Genomic DNA, 22,357 nt, shown 5'->3' on the forward strand with positions numbered 1-22,357 from the left:
TAAATTCACTTCATAATATTAGTTCAGTATGTTTAAATTTTATTATTTATACTCATATTAATAGTTTTATCTTTCTCTCTCCTGAAAAATATTAGGTACCTCAGCATAAAAAGGCTATTAGTAAATGTACAGCTCAGTTACATTCCAAAGTGCAGTGCAGTATTGAGCACTTTCATTTAGATAAAAGTACATACATTTATATCCGACCCTGTCATGTAAGTCTAAAATAAGATGGTTTTTGTGATGGTATATGTGCTGTAAAGAAGCAGCAAACCTGAGATATATAGTTACAATCAAACCTAAAGAGGTTTAAGATTTATGTTAACAATTACATTTAAAACAATAAAGATACTTATATAGAACAGTCAAAAGTAGGTGAAACATTTGAAGAACTGGCAAAATTGGCAAAAGATGGTCTTAAAATTCTGCAAAATCATCTACTTCCTGGGAGAAGAGTTGGTGTAATTTTCAGATTTCAGTTACATTGCTTCTTGGAAAAGAAATCAAGGGGCTGATGAAACTCTCTTCTGAAATAATTCAGACAACAGGAATTAGACCATTTGAACTCCCACTTCTAAAATGATACAAGAATACTTGTGGTGAAACGCAAGACCTATGCTAAACCTACAAAGGCAAAAAACATCTGCAGCACACATCCTGATTTTCAAAGATGTACTAAAAAAAACTATGTAGGCGATAAAGTATTTTTTATTGTGTCTGTGCTTGAGTATTTAAGGGTCAGACATGTGATAGAAAAGTAACGAGACCATGTTGAGAAAAATCAGGTAGTCAACAGGAAAATCAACCTCATTTATAATAACATTCCTGTCATCAGCAGGTGCATAACTCTCCCAGCTACGATCATTAACTAACTGCATTCATTTCACACTTAACATCTACATTTGAAAACCATTTGAAAGCAAAATTACCTTCCAATTCAATTTTCAATTGACTATTCTCCTCACAATGGTAGCTATGCTGAGATTGCAAGTAAATGGTAGCAACTACCCAAGAGTACAGACAAACTCATCTTCTCAGATTACCTATTCACTTTGCTTCTGTTCACCATTTGTTAATGTTCAATTCAAGACTTAAAATGAACTTAGGAAAAATGATGCTGGACTGCTAAAGGGATGCTTCATTTATCAGGCTCATTTGTTCTTAAAATGGAAGTATTTGTCTCTTTATAAATGACTTAAACTGGGAAGTTTACCAAACATGAAAGCAGGTATTTCATTGATGTTGCTAAGCAAACAGCAATTCCCACACAATTTGTTGTTAATGGAAATTTCTTTGCATCCTGGTCAAAATCCAGATAAAATCCTCTGCTAAAGTTTAACTATTACTATGCTAGTATATTAAAGGACTTAGCAACTGTAGTGCTACTATCTCCCTAAGTAGTATGTGCTTCAGAAAATTATATACTATCATCTCCATCTCCAATTTAAAACATAGGAAGTCAAAGAAATAGCAATGGTCAGCTGATTTGTCACATTTACAGATTCTTAAGAGTGTGGTATCTTTCTTTTTGGATATCTGTTTCCTGAATTACCACCCATGTTGTGTTGGTATTCTAATGAAAGTGCTGACTGCAAGAGTTATTAACAAATGTTTGTTTTAACATGTATATTAATGTCCTTTGCAAGCTATGGAATTTAACATAACCTAATACTTTTAAGAATGTTTCTGTATTTCACTCCTGCTTCACAAAGAATTCAAGGAGCCTTATGCTAGTAAACATCAGAATTTCAAATAATCCCACCAGCTACATCTGTTCAATAATGTTTACCTTCAGTCGCTGTCTAAAATCTTCACACATTGTCAGAAGTAAGACAGAATTAGCATCTCAGAATTACCACCCAGTCAGTTGCCAGCACCTATAATAAATGCTCAGAGCAATGTAGCCAGTGAGCTGGCTTCATTTGGAGCTCAGCTCAGATACCTCTATACAAATGCTCGTAGCATGGGGAGCAAACAAGAGGAATTAGAGATGTGGGCACATCTACAGGGCTATGATATAATAGGCATCACCGAAACATGATGGGATGGCTCCTTTGACTGGAGTGTTGGAATTGAAGGTTACAGGCTTTTTAGAAAAGACAGGCCTGGCAGATGGGGAGGGGGAGTTGCCCTTTATGTTAGGGATAGGCTGGAGAGTATGGAGCTCTGTCTGAGGACAGGTGATCAGTTAACAGAAAGTTTGTGGGTCAGGATTAAGGGGAAATCGGTGATGGGAGACATTACTGTGGGGATCTGTTACAGACTGCTAGGTTAAGAGGAACCTGTGGATGAAGAACTCTACAGACAAATAGGAAAAGCCTCACGCTCGCAGGCTTTTGTTCTCATGGGGGACTTCACCCACCCTGACATCTGTTGGAGTGATGGAACGGCCCAGCACAAGCAATCCAGGAGGTTCTTTGTGTGTGGAAGACAACTTCCTTCTGCAAGCAATAAAGGAGCTGACGAGGAGAGGTGCCCTGCTTGACCACACCAACAGGGAAGGGCTTGTTAAAAATGTGACTCTCCAGGGAAGTCTTGGATGCAGTGATCACACAATGGTCAAATTCGGGGTCCTCAGGACAGTGAGAAGAGCATGCAGTAAGCTTACTGCCCTGGACTTCAAGAGAGAAGACTTTGGCCTCTTCAGGAACCTGCTTAGCAAGGTTCCATGGGACAAAGCCCTAGAGGGCAGGGGGGCCCAAGACTCTTGGTTAATATTCAAGGATCACCTGCTACAAGCTCAGGAGTGTTGCATCCCGACCAGAAGGAAGTGCAGCAGGAGGGCCAGGAGACCTCCTTGGATGGATAAGGAGCTGCTGAGAAAAACTCACAGGAAAAAAGGCTTACAAAAGGTGGAAGCACGGACAGGCAGCCTGCGATGAATACAGGGATGTTGTCCAGGAAGATAGGGACCAAGTTAGGAAAGCTAAGGCCCAGTTGGAACTAAACTTGGCAAGGGATGTTAAAGATAACAGGAAGGGATTTTATAGGTATGTAGCAGCTAAAAAACAGACTAGGAACAACATAGGCTCCCATCGGAAGCTTTCGGGAGAACTGGCTACACAGGACTTGGAGAAGGCTGAGGTTCTGAATGACTTCTTTGCCTCCGTCTTCACTTGGCAAAGGCTCTGACCGCACCAACCAAATCTTGGAAGGCGGACGCAGGGACTGTGAAAATCTAGACCTTGGCCCCACTATACCAGAGAATCTGGTTCAAGACCATCTTAAGAACCTGAATGTGCACAAGTCCATGGGACCTGATGAAATCCATCCACGGGTCCTGAAGGAGCTGGCGAATGAAGTTGCAAAGCCACTGGCCATCATATTTGAAAAATCATGGCAGACAGGTGAAGTTCCTGACAACTGGAAAAAGGGAAATAGAACCCCCATTTTCAAGAAGGGGAAAATGGATGACATGGGGAATTACAGACCAGTCAGTCTCACCTCTGTGCCTGGCAAAATCTTGGAGCTGATTCTCCTGGAAGGCATGCTAGGGCACATGAAAAACAACAAGGTGCTTGGTGACAGCCAGCATGGCTTCACTAGTGGGAAATTCTGCCTGACCAATTTGGTGGCCTTCTGTGATGGGCCTATGGAGCTGATGGATAGGAGTAGAGCAGTTGACATCATCTACCTGGACTTGTGCAAAGCGTTCGACACTGTCCCACATGACATCCTTGTCTCTAAATTGGAGAGACATCAATTTGATAGGTGGACCACTCGGTGGATAAAGAACTGGCTGGATGGTCGCACTCAAAGAGTTGTGGTCAACGGTTCAATGTCCGGCTGCAGACCAGTAACGAGTGGTGTCCCTCAGGGATCGGTGTTGGGACTGGTCTTGTTCAACATCTTTGTCGCTGACATGGACAATGGGATTGAGTGTGTCCTCAGCAAGTTTGCCGATGACACCAAGCTGTGTGGTTCCGTTGATACGGTAGAGGGAAGGAATGCCATCCAGAGGGACCTTGACACACTTGTGAGGTGGGCTGATGCCAACCTCATGAAGTTTAACCATGCCAAGTGCAAGGTCCTACACCTGGGTCAGAGTAATCCCAGGCACAGCTACAGGTTGGGCAAAAAGGAAATTCAGTGCAGCCCTGCGGAGAAGGACTTGGGGGTGTTGGTCAATGAGAAAATGAACATGAGCCAGCTTCAGTGTGCACTCACAGCCCAGAAAGCCAACCGTATTCTGGGCTGCATCAAAAGGAGCGTGACCAGCAGGTCAAAGGAGGTGATCCTGCCCCTCTACTCTGCTCTCGTGAGACCTCACTTGGAGTATTGTGTGCAGTTCTGGTGTCCTCAATATAAGAAGGACATGGTACTGTTAGAACAAGTCCAGAGGAGGGCCACGAGGATGATCAGCAGACTGGAGCACCGCCTGTATGAAGACAGGCTGAGAAAGTTGGGGCTGTTTAGCCTGGAGAAGAGAAGGCTGCGTGGAGACCTCATAGCAGCCTTCCAGTATCTGAAGGGGGCCTATAGGGATGCTGGGGAGGGACTCTTCATTAGGGACTGTAGTGATAGGACAAGGGGTAACGGGTTGAAACTTAAGCAGCAGAGGTTTAGACTTGATATAAGGAAGAAATTCTTTACTGTTAGGGTGGTGAGGCACTGGAATGGGTTGCCCAGGGAGGTTGTGAATGCTCCATCCCTGGTAGTGTTCAAAGCTAGGTTGGACAGAGCCTTGGTGACATGTTTAGTGTGAGGTGTCCCTGCCCATGGCAGGGGGGTTGGAACTGGATGATCTTAAGGTCCTTTCCAACCCTAACTATTCTATGATTCTATTCTATTCTATGATCTCTGTCCTACTTCTAATTTTAAAAGGTTGGTCAAAGTTTTGCAATATTAATTTTATTGTTCTGTATCTGAAATCATGCTAGGCCTTCAGATTAATATGAATAATTTATAGTATCTCTGTCAGCAAAGCTAAAACAATTACTATGATAGCATGTAGTTCACAAATTCAAGCTATTACGGTGACTATGAATAAATTAGCTATGCATGTAAAATCCAGTATGTGCTGGTTATCAAAAAAATGGAAAGTAATAAACTTGTATTTACAGAAGCAACTGATGGAAAAAAGGAAATACAGTACAACTATCTCTATTCTGCAGCACTGCTCACAAGCCTTGCAATAAATTTTCTTATCAACAACTACTTTAGGAACACAAACATTTTAAGCCCTTTACCCCTGCAGACTCTCCTACATACATAACTAGTTAAACTTTCACAGAAAACTTCTTAAACCTTATCAGTTATGTTCCACAGTTTGAAACTCCAGAGTTCCTGTTTATCTGAAAAATCAAGAGCATCTCTGTGTTACAAACCCACTAAGCATCCATGTATGATAAAAAACATCACTCCTCACAGAGTAAAAAGGAGCTACAACTGTGGTTTCATGGTATGTTAATTCTGAGATGTCATTCCAAAGAGACTTAGGAAAATGACAGTTTTTCAAAACAATGCCTACCAACTGAGTTCGGTTATTCCCAAGATTTTTGAAAATTCTTTTGCCTTGCAAAATATACATGTGAACAAAGAGCAAGCACCTGCCTTAATTAGGATGAATTTCAAAAAGAAAACAAAAATCCCTAAACTAAATTAGATTTAAAATACAAAGTGGTACCTTAAATTATAGACTAAACCCTTTATGCGGGGAGGAATAATCCTATGTGCCAGAACAGTCTGAGCAGCTTTGTACAAAATGACCTCAGGGTCCTGGTCACTGGTGGAGAACAAGTTGACCATGAGGCAGCAAAGCACATCTCCAGCATAGAAGATCAAGAGCACCCTGGACTGCACATGGAAAAGCATTGCCAGCAAACCCAGGGCAGCAACCTTTCCTCATTACTCAGCCCTGGTAAGACCACAGCAGGAGCACTGGCTCCAGTACTCAGCTCCATGACAGAGGAGACACAGGCATAGTGGTGCAAGCCCAGTGCAGGATAATGAACATTAAGAGACTAGAACATCTGACTTAGGAGAGGTTGAGGGAGCTGAACAGGGAGGTTCAGTTTAGCCTTGAGAAAGTTCAAGGGGATTTCACTGATGTGTATAAATCCCTGATGGGAGGAAGACTGAGCCAGACTCTCCTCAGCAGTATTGAAAGAATGGGTAAGAGGAAATGTGCATAAATTGATATATTCTCTGGTGAAGATATGTGCTAAATAATTTCTTCTTCAAAGATTCTATCGATGTTCAGAATCTAAATTCATGTCAAAAATTAAGCATGCCACAGAGGAATGTATGATCTTACCAACATGACGTAGGTTATAAATGCCCACTCACTCACAAAGCACTGAGACTTAAAACACTGCATGAATTGTTACAAAGCCAATGAGGAATTTTAATAATTGAGTCAATTCACACTAGCATATTTGTTAAAATAACAAAATATTCCATGATAACTCTACTTGAACAAAGGCACAGAAGATAACAGAACTATCCAGCAACATCAAATAGCACACCATCCTGACTTGATGAAATAGATTATTCACATTATAATGAAGACCACAGGGTTTCCAATGGCCTAATGTTTCTTTTGTTAATCCAGATTTTAGTTGTTCTGCTGGTTACAAAACTGAGTTGTTCTGGTTATTAACAACTAGTGCCACTGGGAGGGGGGGAGCGGAATGCTGTCCAAGACTGACAATAACCCAAGCTCCCGTTCATGATTTTCAGTTTGCTCTGTCTTCAAATCAATGTCAGTATTTAAAACATCCAAGAAATAACAATCTCATTAGCTTAATTCCTTATTGACTTGATAAGTCCCTGTGCTTTAATGCAAAGTCTGCTACCACAGTTAAGAGCTACAAACAGGCACTAAGTATTGAAGGAAATTTTATGCACCTTACAGTAACTCAGTGGAGAAGTCTCGTCCCAGTGGCACAAAAATCTGAAGTGTCAGAAATCTCTGGATCAGTCCCACTAGAAATAGGGGGGGGAAAAATCAATCAATGTGTTGTGTGTGTGCAGATGCCCATTTCACCATCAAGCATTTCAATTTTGTACCATACAGCTATGCTCCTGCAATGCTGCTTCCCAAGGTTCACACAACATATGAACACGACAAAAACCTGAAGAAAACCAATTCAAGCTGCAATACAAGTATTGTTTTTACAAGTCCCATCTGTGGCATTGGTAGTATTCTCATGAAAATAAAAGGCAACATTTTTATTTTTACTTACAATTCTTGTGTTCCAAGAGCACCAAATCTCCCATATGAATTATAAAGTTAATACTTTCCTATTAAAATTATATTATAGTCATATCAAACTTATGCCCATATTTGTGACAACATACATGTTCTTAAACAACTTCAAACAACTAAGTGGCTGCATGGTTCCAAGTTACCAGCTGGGCTTAAACCACAACAGTTCTTTGTGGCACACAATGTGGGTCACATAGGGTTGAAATAGCAACAGATGTGACCAGAGTGTGCCTAGTCGTATTTGTGATAAGCATTTATTGTTTCGGATTAATAGTCACTCGTCAAAATGCTGAATTATTGGCTCTTGAAGTTGTTGCTCTTGATCTCAGAGTTTCAGCATATAGTACCTTACATACAGCTGGTATTTGCTGTGTTAGTGTTTATTGGCTGGGGGGCCTGGGCTAAGGTTCTTATTTTGCTGTACTTTATGGTAACAATTTGTAGTTCAATAGACTCATTGATAAAAAGGGTATTCCATACCAGAGCACATCATGCCCAGTATATAAACTGGGGGTAGTAACCTGGAAGGGCTAGTTCGCCGCTCGGGTCAGGCTGGGTATCAGTCAGTGGGTGGTGAGCGGCTGTATTCTCTTCCCTTGTTATTTCCCTTATCATTATTATTATTGGTGGTAGCAGCAGAGGTTTTGTGTCATACCATAGTTACTGGACTGTTCCTATCTCAAGCCGTGGAAGTTATATTCTTTTGATTCTCCTTCTCATCCCTCTGGGAACAGGGGAAGGAAGAGGGGGAGCGAGCGAGTGGCTGCAAGTTTCTGAGTTACGGGCTGGTTTAAACCATGACAAGAAGTGAACCCAGCAGCACTAAGACAGCATGTATCAACAAGGCTCTTCCCTACAGCCATTACTTTAATTTCTATACCTTTTACTTCTTTGTATCTGACCATCTAAAAAGTTAATGAAAAAACACTTTCCTAATACTGAATTATGCCCAAAGTAAGGGAGAACAGAGCAGGTTTTATATTACAATACAAGACTGATTTAATAATCAGAATGACATCATAGACATTAAATTCTTTGATACTTACATGTTTGTCTAGTTTCCTTTGGTAGCTGCATTTTGTTGATTTGACTGTTTCCTTCAAGTACAAAAACAAAGCCTTTTACTTGCTTATCATATTCCTACAGAAAGGAATAACAACCAAACATAAGCATTGTGACAGAATTCTTCTCCTCACAATCAACCACACCACTATCATGCAAAGCTGAATTTTTACATCTCAAATGGCATATTGCACTGCAAGTATGACAGGAGTTCAAATATCATGGTAATCTATTTTTATGGATTATGTCCTTTACTTGTATGTTTTATGAACAAATAATGCTGACAAACTGGACTCATGATCCAATGGGCCCAACTCAACCCATTAGGTAGCAGAATAGCAAAATTACTTCCTAAATATTTAAACTACAAAACTAATCTTCACATTTTTTTTATTTTATACTCCTTTTATAAGTTTCTTTTAAAATCTTACTTTCCATATAGCTGATGGATTGCCAGAAATCTTCCATATTGCTTCTGGGTTCTTGCCTTGAGCACTGAATATTTCAACAAATGGGCCACCCTAGGAAATGATGATGAAATGGTTTAAGGATACACCATCCAACCACATGTTCAGAACTGAATCATCAATGGTCAAGATGAGTAGATAAGAACAATCCCTCCCTACATGAGGCTGTTACCACAGACAGTTATTACTGATCAGTCAGACAGCAGAACATTAGTAACAGTTTCTTGACTACTGCAACATAGCAATTAAAATAGTCAATATTTGGCTTTAATGGAGAAGCAGAACATAGAATTGAAGGAATAACATGCAATGTTTTACATTTTATTTTAGAATGTCATTCTCTAAAAAGCAAAATACAGTAATTTTTGATGTTTTGAGATTAGTAAGTTATATTTGCACATGGTTAATTTATACAATTCACCAAATGAAGTGAGTTTTAAAACTTAATGCTAAAAAATAAGCTATTGCAGGTGGAATGTTTTGTCTGATTTCCTATGAACTTTATGCAATGTGATTACACATGTATTTTAAAGACATTTCCCAGTAACTTCTCTACTAGCTACCAAATTCCAGCCTGATTTGACCAGTCTGGGAAACTCACAAAAATTTACTGTCTTCACTGGGCCAACTTATGTGCCCGCATAGTAAATCTGACCCTACCAGTATTACCATAAAAAGGGCTGTACTCATGCTGCACTCTTCACAAGACATCAGATCGTTAATAGTGGAAAAAGATTATGAATGCCCCTGCCAGGTGACAACTCCTTACACAGAGCATGTGCACTATTAGACATCAAAGAACCTAACCCCAGGCTCTTGGGGGACGTAGGCTTTATCACGTCTCCGTAGGGAATTATTTGCTTCAATATTTTTCCCATTTGATGTCACATTTCTGGTGACACCTGATGTACTCAGCCTACAGTTTGCTAAGCATTTTCCCAGCAACATGATTGACCTAACCAATCATTACAACTCCGCTGCTCTCTTCTCATTCCTAGTTGCCTGCACTCCCTAATTCTTTCTGCTCAGCTGCCCAAACAATCACCCACAAGTCAGAATGAACAAGAGGGGTGAGCAGTCTTGCCAGCAAAATAAATGCTCTTCAAATTATGCTTTCAGAGAACATATACTCAGCACCTTGTATGAATCAGGCATTTTCCTCTGCTCACCCACACCTGGCATCTTCTATTCACACGGCTAACCCCAGTGACCAGACTAAATTCTAAGGAGATCCCAAATGGTATTCCAGAAACTGCACTCATAAAATGTTTTCAAAATTGATAATGGATAGTGTGAGGTGTCCCTGCCTATGGCAGGGGGGTTAGAACTAGATGATCTTAAGGTCCTTTCCAACCCTAACTATTCTATGATTCTATGATAAAGATAAGTAGCTTTTTCTCCCATATTTACAAATACCTTTTGTTAATACTCAGCCCTTGAGTAGGCCCTCAGCTGAGGTTAAACTTACTGAACAGGACATAAAAAAACTACCAGACATCGCATGAGAAAAAGTTCCTTATTGCCACGGTGGATGGCTGGACCTCATGGGTGGTCAAGGGGGAGTTAAGCAAGTAACTGTCAAACTCCACAATCAACTGGAGGGGAGTATGGAGCATCTTTTGGGTACCACAGTCCTGCAAAGCTGACACCACCAAGGCAATGGAACCAAAAAATACTATATAAAGCTCAGATAGCCTAGGAAACAGCACCAGAAATACCAATTTCCGGTACACACGTAGAACATCGGGGACCAGTGGGGGAAAGAGCAGTTACATGTGAGTTGCTCTCTTCAGAAGGCACTAGTGTAGAGAAAGGGAGTCAAAGCTTGGTGAAAAGGAAGGTCAGAAAACAGCAAAAAGGATAAGATCTGTGAATCAAATGAAGCAATGAGTGTTGTTACAACCCTGTGCTGGACCAAAACAACAAACCAACCCCCATTTTCTGACTATACCTGAAGTGCTGGACTTGCTCCCATGGCAGGGTGGGAGCAGATGGTGTGCCTTCCCCGGCCAGTGAGAGTAAAGACAGACAAGAAGCCATGGGTAACAGCATGTTAAGTGTCCATGCTAGCCCTGACAGCATCAGCAGCTACCTCCTATTTTATAACATTGTTAGAAAAAATATTGAATACACATTCAAAAATATTTTTTTAATCTGAACTTTTTGCCCACCCCACTTTCCCCAACTAAGCCAAATTTAACTGAGTTCTCCCAGAGATTAAATGAAAAAGGGTAATAAAAACCTATTTGTTTTACCTGATAGTGATTTTTAAACATTTTCCAGTTTTCACAGGCAAAAAAATTATTTCAAGCTTCTCGGACAGTAATGTCTTAAAGTTGTCTGTAAATAAAATAAAAATGGAAACCAGATCAGATATTAGAAATCAGATATTAGAAATTTACCCTGGGCTGTTTCCTGAAACACCAATTCAGTTTAAAATTTTTGATTATAAGGAAAAGGAAATTTAGAAACCATGGCATTTGTAACAGGCCTATCAAAAAATGTAATTAGTATGTTGATCTTATTACTTTCATACTGCCACTGCACATCGAATGTTGCATGATTCTGTATTTTAGACAAGTTTCCATACAAATCTCCCACTTGTTCAATTAGCATAATTGGGTTTTTTAAGAATGACATCAACAGCTATATTGACTATTCTAAATTATGAACTAGATGTTTTAAGAAAGCCTTTTAAAGCATGTACTTCTAACACATGTATTATTTCTTTATATACATATGCATTTTACATACATAGCAATCATTCTAGAAATCACAATTTGTTTATTTTTTTTGTCTGCAGCCTTATCTTTGCTATTATCTACAGCCTTTAAACAAGCCACAACTACTGAAAAGTACATGATTCATGCTTTAGAAGTAGTGGCACCTTGGAGCTAATCTCAGAGTGACCTACTGCTTTGATTCACTTGGGCAGAGCTAAATGTGAAGGGCTAGTAGTGCAAGAGAGGCAGAAGAGAGGCCCTCCAACAGGATGCATTTACAGTGAATGTTACCGCAACTCTCAGTGGTGTACCTGTCCATCTATAAATGAGGATTTAACAATCCCCCAGGTTTTATGTATTCATCTTAAGTGAAGGAGGTAGAAGGGAAGACACTGCTTTTACTTGGAGCAAAGCCCTTTCACTTTTGCTTTAAAAATCAGTTCTGGACTTGTCAAATGGCATGCATGTCATACAACCCTCATATATTCTGCACTTATGTTATGCTTTATTACATCTCAGGGAAAAATACTAAAGCTAAAAGCTAAAAGGGATCCCCATGGAAGAGTGACTGTATCAAAAGTATCAAGTTCCAAGACTGAAAAGAGTAACTCATCTCTTTCAAAGACTACCACCAATATTCTGGTCAGGAGTCTTCTGAGACTGTAATCATACTATATACTTTGAAAAAAACATTTAATGTGTAGCATGTATAGGCAACTTCATTACCATACCATCCTTCTGGATTGAAAGGTAAAGCTACTTAGCAAGGTGGACAGCTACAGTATTTGTAGACACCGCTGTAGTCAGAATTACACGTAAGACAGAGCATTTAACACTTTTTCTTCAATGTGTTCTCATAAAGTATACATGGCTTTTGTAGGAGCCAGTCCACTAATGACAAATCACACAGGGTTCTGAAGGAAGATGCAAACAGCTCTGCATACAGTGCATGAGTGGAAGTCACCTTGATATATTAACTTGGGTTCAACACTATGCTAGTACACTTTGACTCTCAGCAGTGCTTATTAGCTCTGGCTTCACATCACTAATTTATCTCTACTGTATTGTATGGAGATAGTTCTCAGCTGGCTCTGAGCACATAAAGAACATATATGTGAAGACACACACCTTTATCACAAAAAAAAAACTTCTGCTACTAATCAATTCTTTTTAAGTGGAAGAAGCAGGTGTCTGAACCGAAAAGTTCTCATTCACACGATGTTTTAGATAGTAAAGGTGACCAAATAAATACAATTTCCATAAGAGATCACATAAAGGGTTGAGCATGTATGAAGAAGTAAGATCTAGGAAGTATATAGTAGTAGAAAAATATAAAACTGTGCAAATCAAGGACTATAAACCTCATACCATCACTAGGAGTCCTCAAATTATCAACTGAAGTTCATTCTTACAAAATTACTTGATATTTGTCAGCAACGTAGTTGGTTTTTAAACTGACATACAGGAAGCGAGTTTATTTACTAATTTGCAAAAGGTATTTTATACAGACTCAGGAAACTGATGATCCTTGTAACTTTCAAGTTCATAACAAGCTGGCTCTTGTTGAAAGGGAAACTAGACCCAAGGTTTGTAAACTTTTTGTTGGGACAATTCAGTCATACTAAGCTGATTACTGCAAGTTTTGTCAGTTTGTCTTTCATAAAGACAAGAAGTATTGCAAGTGCTGCTGCAATACATACTTGCTTATATATTGCTTACTTGTAACTTTGCAATTTTCATTAAGTTACTATGAATGAAGACTCTTAATAACCTTTGTTATTAAGATTGGTAGCTGCTAAAAGCATTAAGTGAATGACATTTCTCATATAAGCACTAGATAACATTAAGAAGTGCTTTCATTATGTATCAAGTATTATTGTCTTTATAATAACCTGTAATTAAAAACAAAAGAGAACAGCCTGGAAAACTGATAGTTGCAGTATTTTTCGTCTTTCCTCCTCCAGAAATTCTAAAAATCAACTGTGCTTAAAATCCAGTGGGATATTTTAGAAAAACCAACAGCATCTTGAAATATATATCCTCAATATTTTGCATATTTGTCAAATAAATAGACATGACATATTCATAGAATGCCATGAAAAAGCAGTTTACTGATTTTTCAGTCACAGATCAAACTTACTTTCTTATTGAACCACATACTTTGGTACATCTCCCCAACTGAAAATACAAGCTTAAAGTGTCAGCCAATGGCAGATCAAAAATGTAGGTTCTACAGCTAAGTGACAACAAAAGCTATCTATCTTTAGAAAAAGAGATTCCTATCAGGATTTATCTTGTAAGGTCTTGATTTGTACACTGACTTTAATCATTAGTTTCACAATGCTTCCTGCACCAAAAATAAAGTGGCAGCAGTCCAAAGGGCCCTCTGGTCTTTCCATTCACACAAAACAAGACCCTGCAAAAAAATCTCCATCCTATGACTTATTCCTATGTGTATTTTGTTGCTTTAAACTAGAATGTTTCATTCAAGTATTTAAATATTTTGTGTTTATGTAGGCCCATGATTCAAACAGTTACAAGCAAAAGAGCATTTCACAAATAGTAGAGATAGATCTTCGTGCTTCTTTAAATATCTAACACTAAGCACTGCTCTCACTTCAAGGGAGGGAGGGATGGACAGGTTCATACAGTCTTACAAACCTTCACAATCATAGTCCATTTTAAGGCAAGAGATAACTTACGTAAGTACATGAATACATTTTTATCATCAACATCCTAGTGTTGAAGAAGCTGTGTTTATTTATGATTTTCTATTCCAAAGTCAAAAGTGTGAAGCACCATAAAGTGAATTTGCACCTACTACTGATTTGCATTGAAAAATTACACAAACACAACTCTTTCTGGCAGGAAACATACACTTTTATCCAGGACTGTTAATACATACGACTCACCATCACGGGCCCAAAACCAGTGCTGATTTACGCTAGGCTGGGATACACCAGAGAAAGCATTTTATCACTGATGAAGGGTTTTAGTATCTTCCAGACAAATGAATTCCACATATTGAATATTTAAAGCTGGGCTTGTAACACCACTATATATTTTCTCAAAATACAAGTTAACATAACAAATGGGCAGAAAGACCATTAATAAGCTATACTGAGATTACTGGTGTTCCTATGTGAAAAGCAGCACAGCCAGTTTTGGAATAATTAGAAATCAAACTTATATTTAAAATGTAGCACTGTTCAAACATAAAGGAAAAATGGACTTTCAGGGGAAGGTGCAGCCAGTATGCCAGGAATACGCACTCCACGGTGGTTCCCATGGCAACACTGACAAAGGATGGAGCAGACTGGAGATTCTGTGACCACACTCTGTCCTAACACCAGCATAGATGGGAACTAGAGGGTACTAGAAACTGATAAGCTGCATAATTGCTACCCTGAGCCTACAGCCTGTCATCTTTTGACAAACTGCTGTCCTTTATGCAAACTTTGTTTCATTATAGCGATTTTAATACACTATAATACAAAACCAGACCTCTATCTCTAATGCTACTTGCCTCCAAAGTGAGATCATCCCTCTTTGAGCATGCTCTTTGAATTCTTTGTGGTATATACCTTTAAAGCAAAGCAAGGGAGCTTTACACCAATAATAATAAGGGTATGTATGACTAGAGTCACTCAAGCTCCACCCTGAAGGTAAAAAATAGTATAAAATGTAACAACAAAGGGGTAATACTAGGGAAGAAATTGTGGATGAGTCAAGGAAAATTCAATCAGAGATTACCCTTGACTCCCGGGACCGGTTGACGGGCTGGACCTTTCTTCCTTCTCTCTTCCCACCCCACCCCCCTCACCACCCCTGCCCCCAGGGACGCCTTTGGGTAAGACTTGCACTGTCTTAAGTGGTTCCCCAGGAAAATCAGGAATCTCTATATAATAGACATTACTTTCCACCTTTTATATTTTAAAGCCAGACTGTGTTATCCATAACTTTATTGCGCGTTTGTATAACTTGTTACTTGCACATGCTTTTGCTGTGTATTTATCACTGGCAATCCATAAGAACCTGTATCTGTTGCTTTAACAAGCTGCACTGTTTAAGTTGCTAATCGTAATAGTTTTCTCATTGAAGGCGATCAAATCCTTCAGTGTGGCCGTGTTAGACCATGAGCACAAGGAGACGAAAGGTGCAGTGCACCATTAGTGCATCCAGAATCGTGATTGTTCAGTATATCGAACGTGACAGAGACTGAGAGGGGTAAACTGGGCATCACTCAGAATCTAAGCCTAGCAGCACCCAGCCCCTCCAGTATCTGAGAACCAGCTGGAACATTTTCTGCCAAACTGTCTTGCCTTTTAACACGACACCAGCCCGTACACACAACTCGCAGAATTAAGAAGACAATAACAAAACTCCAGGTCTCCTCTTCCATAAAACGCCGATCACAAAACGTTTTGACACAAAATCCACGATTCAAGCCCTGGCGTCCCCACAGACCCGTTTCCGTGCGCCACGGCACCGGCACCCAGAGTCGGACCGGCTCCACCGCCCCTCCACCACCGGGGCTCTGCCGCGGACCCACCGCGGATCAGGGCTGCGCAGCCCGGAGAGCTCCGGTCCCCGGCGGGTCTCACCTGCGGAGCGGGCGGGCCCAGCGCTCGATGTACGGCGAAGGGGAGAGCACCTGGGCCGGGGGAACTGTTTAAAATGGCGGCCCCCGGGGCGTGGCTCGACCGATCAATCACGGCGGCTGCCGCTGCCTGTGTGTAGCCGGGTCCTCGCCGGTTAACTCATGTTCTTCAGCGGCGGTGCTGCAGAGGGGTGACGGGCTCCTGGCTGTGGCCTCCCTGTCCAGCACCAAGTGAATAAAACCTGGCCACAGCTGGCGCAGGAGGCAGCGCTGGCCTCCTGACAGAGTCTCCCTCAGGGCACCCAAGGAAGAGGGTGGCGGTGTGAAATGGCGCTGTGGCACCCAGGCCTGTGCAGAGTCACGGAGAACTCAGCTCCTGAGGGAAGTCTGACATTTATTTCATCTTCATTGTGTAAAGTGGGTTTGGTTTTTCAGTGGGAAGCTATGAGCCAGAGCAGCCACATCCAAGTCGTTGGTTTTTTAAGGAATTAGAATGGACTTGCAGGTCTGGTGTTCTTGTCTCAGAGAAGGAAATGAAGACAGCCCTGTTAGTTTAACATCACTGTCAAGAACAAGCAAACACCTCCTGGTAGCTTCAAAAAACTTTGGGAAGAAGGTCATGGGGAACCAGTTTAATCCTGGTCTTTGTAATGAGATACCAGTCAAAGAAGATCTTTCCTTGAAGTGACTGCATTTTCAATCATGACATTTCTTCATGAAACTTTATAGCTTTTTCACAAAAACAAAACCCGAACAAAAGTAATGGAATACCTTTTTCTCCCTCAAAGTGCATGTTAATGTTTCCACAAAGAGCCCATCAGAGCATGATGAAATACATGAACTGAAAGTGCGGAGCCACTGATGGGCTCTGCAGTATCTCAGGCCATCACCCTGTTCAACTTCCTTGCTTTTGCTCCTGAAAGGAGCCTTGCTTTTGCCAAGGAAGGGAATGAGTTAAATCAATTATAAGATGTATTTAGCGTTCTCATTTTACCTTGGGATCTTCAAAGAAATCACAGCCAGTGTGGCTCTATCACACACTGGGTTACACTGATTAGAGTTCTGAGGTGCTGGAGATAAGGAAAACAATAGTGCTAAAACTGAGCTATAGGTTATTAAATAACAACAGTTAATAGAACAAGGACAAAAGAGAGATGATGATAGCAAAAGAAAGGTTAAAAAGCTATTGGGGAGTTCTGTAGCCAACAGAAACTACATACAGTTCATTATATGTGGTTTCACCTGATCTTATCTTGAAACTGTGAAGATACAGAGTTATGTGTAAAAGCCCAAATTCTTCCTGGCAGGGATTATGCCAAGGCTCGAGGAAGTAAAACATTCCAGTTAAAAGTTGAGATTCAGGCTGAAGAGCCTGAAGTTATCAAGGCATATGAAGCAGCCAGTTGTGAGTGTAACATGTGGAAGCAGCTACTTGACAGCTCAGGGCAAAATGGGGCTGCACAAGTCCCCTTTGCCAGCTGCCAGAGAAAAGTGGTTTTCGACATACTGTCAGGTGATTTTATTTTCCCTCAGTTTTTTCTAGTTTTGCAGGAAAAAAAAAAACAAAACATCATGTTTTGTAGACGCTATGACATCAGAAATTGCAGGTAGTGTAAGACTAGCAAGGAACCTTGTGCCACTGAATTGGGCCCACCTGGGCCTGAGCCCATCATACTTCCAAGGTCTGGTTTATTATACTAATGTACTACCATATTAAGTATGGTAATAAAACATTTTAGGCCACTGTAGCGTGTACACCCAGGCATCCTATGTCATTTTCCGTAGATCCTTCTTGCCATTCCTGACTTACAGGGAAGGGAGACATGGCGTGCCTTGCTGCCTGCTTTCCTTCACTTGGTAACAGCTGCCATGGAGCTCAGGCATATTTTCCCCAGTGCCAAGCCAATTTTAATTTCCTCTGAGCATTCCTCCTCAGCCAGTGACCTTCCTGTGAGTGTGTTTGCCAAGATCATGTCATGTGGGGTAATTTAACTGCGTGGTCACCATTGTGTCCACTACCCTTTGTGGATCTCTGAAGATTTTCCAGCAGAATGTTTCCTCCTTCAGCCATGCATGCCTGAACTTTGACCTTTGTCTCAATTTTGTTTGTACCTTGGTCTTCTCATACAAATGCTGTTCAAATAAATAAAATGGAATTTGTTACTTACCCTGTCTGTCCCTGTTTGATCTTGTACAAAAGAATAACTTATCCAGGAGATGCATATAATCTCTGCATCAGCTGAAGGCTTTTCTTTCAGAAGGATGGAGTATCACCTTTGAATCAGAAAACACAGCACTTTGGAGATGACAGTTCTTGGGTAAACATGTTAAAATTGAGAGTCAGCTCACAACCTATTTTGCTAAGCCCCACAAATAAATACTTCCTCTTAGAGATTCTGTGAGAATCCTTATTAGACCATTTTGGCACTTGGCAATTGCCCCTGGGCATGGCGGTTATGTGCTTCACATGAGATTCATATTCAGCCTTTAAGAAGTTATTTCATTTTGCAATAAATAAGGTTATATGAGTGATGATGATAGAAGGACAGCAGAAAACAGTCACCTTGCAGCCCTGGCCATCAAGCTCCAGGGGTTCAAGCACTCCAGACCTACAGGTCAGGCTGGAAATAAATACTTGTCATCAGAGCATGTGTTGGCCACCCTTCTGCCAAGCCCAGGGTATGTCTGTACACAACAAACCATCACAACTGCCAAGACAGAGCGAGAAACACAGGGCAGTAGCAGCAGAGGGGGTTACATTATTCAAAGCATCACCTGAACACAGACTGGGCTTAGTGGAAGACAAAATTTGATGGGAAATTTTTGTATCAAAAAGCTGACAACCTTCCTAGGAGACTGAGCAGTGGAAGACCAAAATGAGGACACAAACTCAAAAAAGCATTAGGCAACGTGCACAGGGCAAAGAATTTGACAGTATGATCAATTATGATGAAAATGGAAGACTAGAAATAGCTCAGAGAGGCCAGGAAATATCATTGGGGTGGGGGGCAGTAAGCAGCAAGACAGAAAAAAATATCAGGTTTCTCTATACAAACCCAACCTGGGTCCCTCATTCGAGCTTTGCTTGGGTTTTTCACCCTTTAGGCTTTGCAGATAGCTGACACTATGCTCTAACTGTACCAACCCCAAACCATTCCTCCTAATGACACTGGTATTCAGATTTATACCGTGTAGCGAGTTGGAGTCAAAAGAGTTGTGCAGTAGGCACCCTGCGGCACTCCAGCCACCACGATTCAGTGCATGTGCAGCACCAAGAAAAACCCAGCAGGCACAGAAGAGTTGCCCAAGTTATTTCCTATTCTCTGTCTAGCAATAAAGACATTTACACTGGGTGGTAACTCTTAGCAGAGGCTGACTTTTTAAAGTCAATTGCTGCATAAATGATACTTTTTGAGTTTGTTCCTTTTAATTCAGATTCTCAGTAGCATGTTCAAATGTCAGAGAACATTGTATTGCTATCCTTTATCTCCTTTGTGAGCAGAAATCTTCTTGAAGAGGTATAAGAATTACAAGTTTGGGAGGAAAGACTGGGCTCTCCCAGGGTCTACTTTATAAATGCAACAGAATACAATAAAAACAGTAGATGCAAAAAGCCCCACTGGCTTTGTTCTCACTGGACAGTTTCAATTTCTATAGTATTTTTTAAAGATACATTCTGCCTGCAATGTAATGGTTACTGGACTGGGGAGATCCAGCAGCAGCACAAAGCCAGGATTTTGTCTGCTGCAAGCACAGGGAAGTTGGTGGAGTGGGTTGGGAGATCTCTAATTAATCAGCTACTACTGTAGGCAAGTAAAAATAACAGGAGAGCTGAATTAGTACATTACTTTCCCTCCACTGCCTTGCTGTCCCAAGGTGGAGTGCCAGACCCCCACAGTAGTCAGGGTTTTGGGGTTTCACACAATCCAGACTGGCAGCAACAGGCTTAAGGCTGCACTTTAGCATAAACTACATTCAGGCACAACCCTGTCACATACACCAGACCTGGCCTGCACAACCTTTTCATGGAGGAGGCAAAAAACAAGAAAATGATCCCCCACAAAATCCCCTCTGTGGGGCCAGTGAGCAGTTAGGCCCCAAGCAGGGTCTGTCTCCTCTAAACCATATCCCCACCTCAATTTCACTGTGTTTCCCACTGCACTTCCCCACATGAGCAGCCCTTAATGGCTCACTGTTATTACAGCAAATAGCAGGAGGTTTTGGAGCATTCAGATGCTGCAGCCCCATAGTCCTGCTCTGGATAACCAATAAGCAAATCTGGCCAGCCCGGCATGCAGGATTACTGTGTGCTCCTTCGAATATTGCTTTCCAGTGTCACAGACAATATCAGAACTGCCACAAATAAACTCACGCCACCAACCCAGCCATGAGGACCATCACTTCCTGCTAATACATGAGTAACCTGGACAAAACACAGATGACAGACAAATCACCTGCGTGATCTGTACCCCTGCAAGACCCTCACCATTGTGGGACATCCCCTGTGTCCCTACCTTGGGGAAGCTGTACCAAAACTGGTGCTACTGTGGCAAACCGAGGAGATTCAAAGAGCTTTGGTGCAGTCACTGCTCTGCACTTCATCTCCACTCAGAGACTGTGTATTAGCCCATTAATTTATTGCACCTCATAGGCAAAAAATTGAGAGACATGCCTTGGACAGAGGTATATGTCCCAGATAAAAAGCAAATGACACAGTAAACCAGCAGAGCATTCTTGAGAGCAGTGGTAAAAGTGGCCACCTCTTGTCCTCAATTTATCCTGCTCCCATCGCTCACGGCATTGTATTTGCACAGACAAGGATCAGTTTAACCCCTGCCTGCAATCTAATAAAAAGCTGACATGGTGGAAGCATGCATAATCCTTCTGCAGTGTCCTAGGAATGGGTGCCATAAAAAACTGCTGCTGCTGTTTGGTGGCCTCAGCCACTGCCTGGAATAAATAACTCCCTGCCCAGTGCCAGCAGTGGGAAGTACTTCTGACCAGAAGCTTCTCAGACCCTTATCCCTTTATAGAATATAGAATTGCTTAGGTTTGGAAAAGAACTTTGAGATCATCAACTCCCACTGTTAACCCAGCACTGCCAAGTCCACCACCTAACCATATCCCTAAAGTGCCCCATCTGTCTTTTAAGTATCAACAGGGATGGTGACTCCACCCTTTCCCTGAACAGCCTGTTCTAATGCTTGACAAACCTTTCAGTAAAGATATTTTTCATAATATCCATAGATATTAAATTCCCTAGAGGGTCACTCACCAGCTGTCTCGGGAAATTCTCTTCCACTCTCTCCAGGAACCTTCTAGGCTGTCTTTTCTCAGCTGTGTCATATTTCCAGCAGACACCCAATGGGTTGAAGTCCTCCTTGAGAACAAGGGCTGGTGACTGTGAGACATCTTCCAGGTGCTTATAGAATAATTCATCAGTCTCTTCATCCTGGTTGGGTGGCCTATAACACAGTCCCACCATATCTGCTTGGCTTTCCCCCTCATTCTCACCATAAACACTCGACACAACCCCACACCCCAGGGCACCTGAACAAGCACATGGCCAGTGACAGTCACCCACCACCCCTCAGTATTTACTGGGAACAAAGCAAAAGGAAGGATCCCAAAGGCACTGCTATCAGTAAACAAGCAATGGAATCTTTTCCCCCTCTCATCATTAATTGACCAAATCATTGTTCAGTGCTGACATTGTTATGTAATGAAATCACTGCCTGTGCATAAGAAACAACTTTAATGAGATGATACTAATAGGGTTAGAAATTTCCCATGCAAATATTAATAATTTTTATTCGCGTTCTCTTTTCTTAATACTCTTTGCCTGTAAGAATGAAATACTGAGGTCTGCCCCAGCCCCTCTCACAGACCTTGTCTGGGGAGGGCACAGGCATTGCCAGGCTGGAGACCCCAGCATGATTTCACTGCAGGTGCAAATCAGCATTTGAAAACCATGTCCTGGCCTGCAACAGTTATTTGAAAAGGAGATGATGCTTAAAACACAAGCACTGCTGTGTAGCATAACTGGTAACAGGGGATGGATAGCAAGCTTTGGTACTGCCCAGGCCCCTTCCCGTGGACATCTCTGCAACACCCAAGAGCCAGGGCTGGTAACTACCCTGAAACAAACCTGGGTGAAATGAGCTGTGGCCCAAGGGGTACAGATCACACCAGGCACCTCTCTGTGTTTCGAGGCAGCTGGTAGCAAAAGAAGAAACTTTGGGGCTGCAGAGCCACAGAGGAATCTGGGGACTGGGGTGGGGTGGAGATTTTGCTG

At 41.4% G+C, this 22,357-nt stretch overlaps 1 protein-coding gene across 1 annotated transcript in view; it reads right to left on the reverse strand.

Annotated features, from left to right (window-relative positions):
* Positions 1-16,385, reverse strand: part of CFAP20DC (CFAP20 domain containing) — a 261,784-nt gene extending 245,399 nt beyond the window's left edge. Inside the window, 5 exon segments of the mRNA XM_034066195.1 lie at positions 6,855-6,927; positions 8,257-8,350; positions 8,704-8,793; positions 10,995-11,079; positions 16,067-16,385. Of these exon segments, the coding sequence (XP_033922086.1) occupies positions 6,855-6,927; positions 8,257-8,350; positions 8,704-8,793; positions 10,995-11,015 (278 nt within the window). The 5' untranslated portion in view covers positions 11,016-11,079; positions 16,067-16,385.
* Between the last annotated feature and the right edge of the window lie 5,972 nt (positions 16,386-22,357).

Source organism: Melopsittacus undulatus, chromosome 9 (genome assembly GCF_012275295.1).
Source record: "Melopsittacus undulatus isolate bMelUnd1 chromosome 9, bMelUnd1.mat.Z, whole genome shotgun sequence".
Classification (NCBI taxonomy): Eukaryota; Metazoa; Chordata; class Aves; order Psittaciformes; family Psittaculidae; genus Melopsittacus; species Melopsittacus undulatus.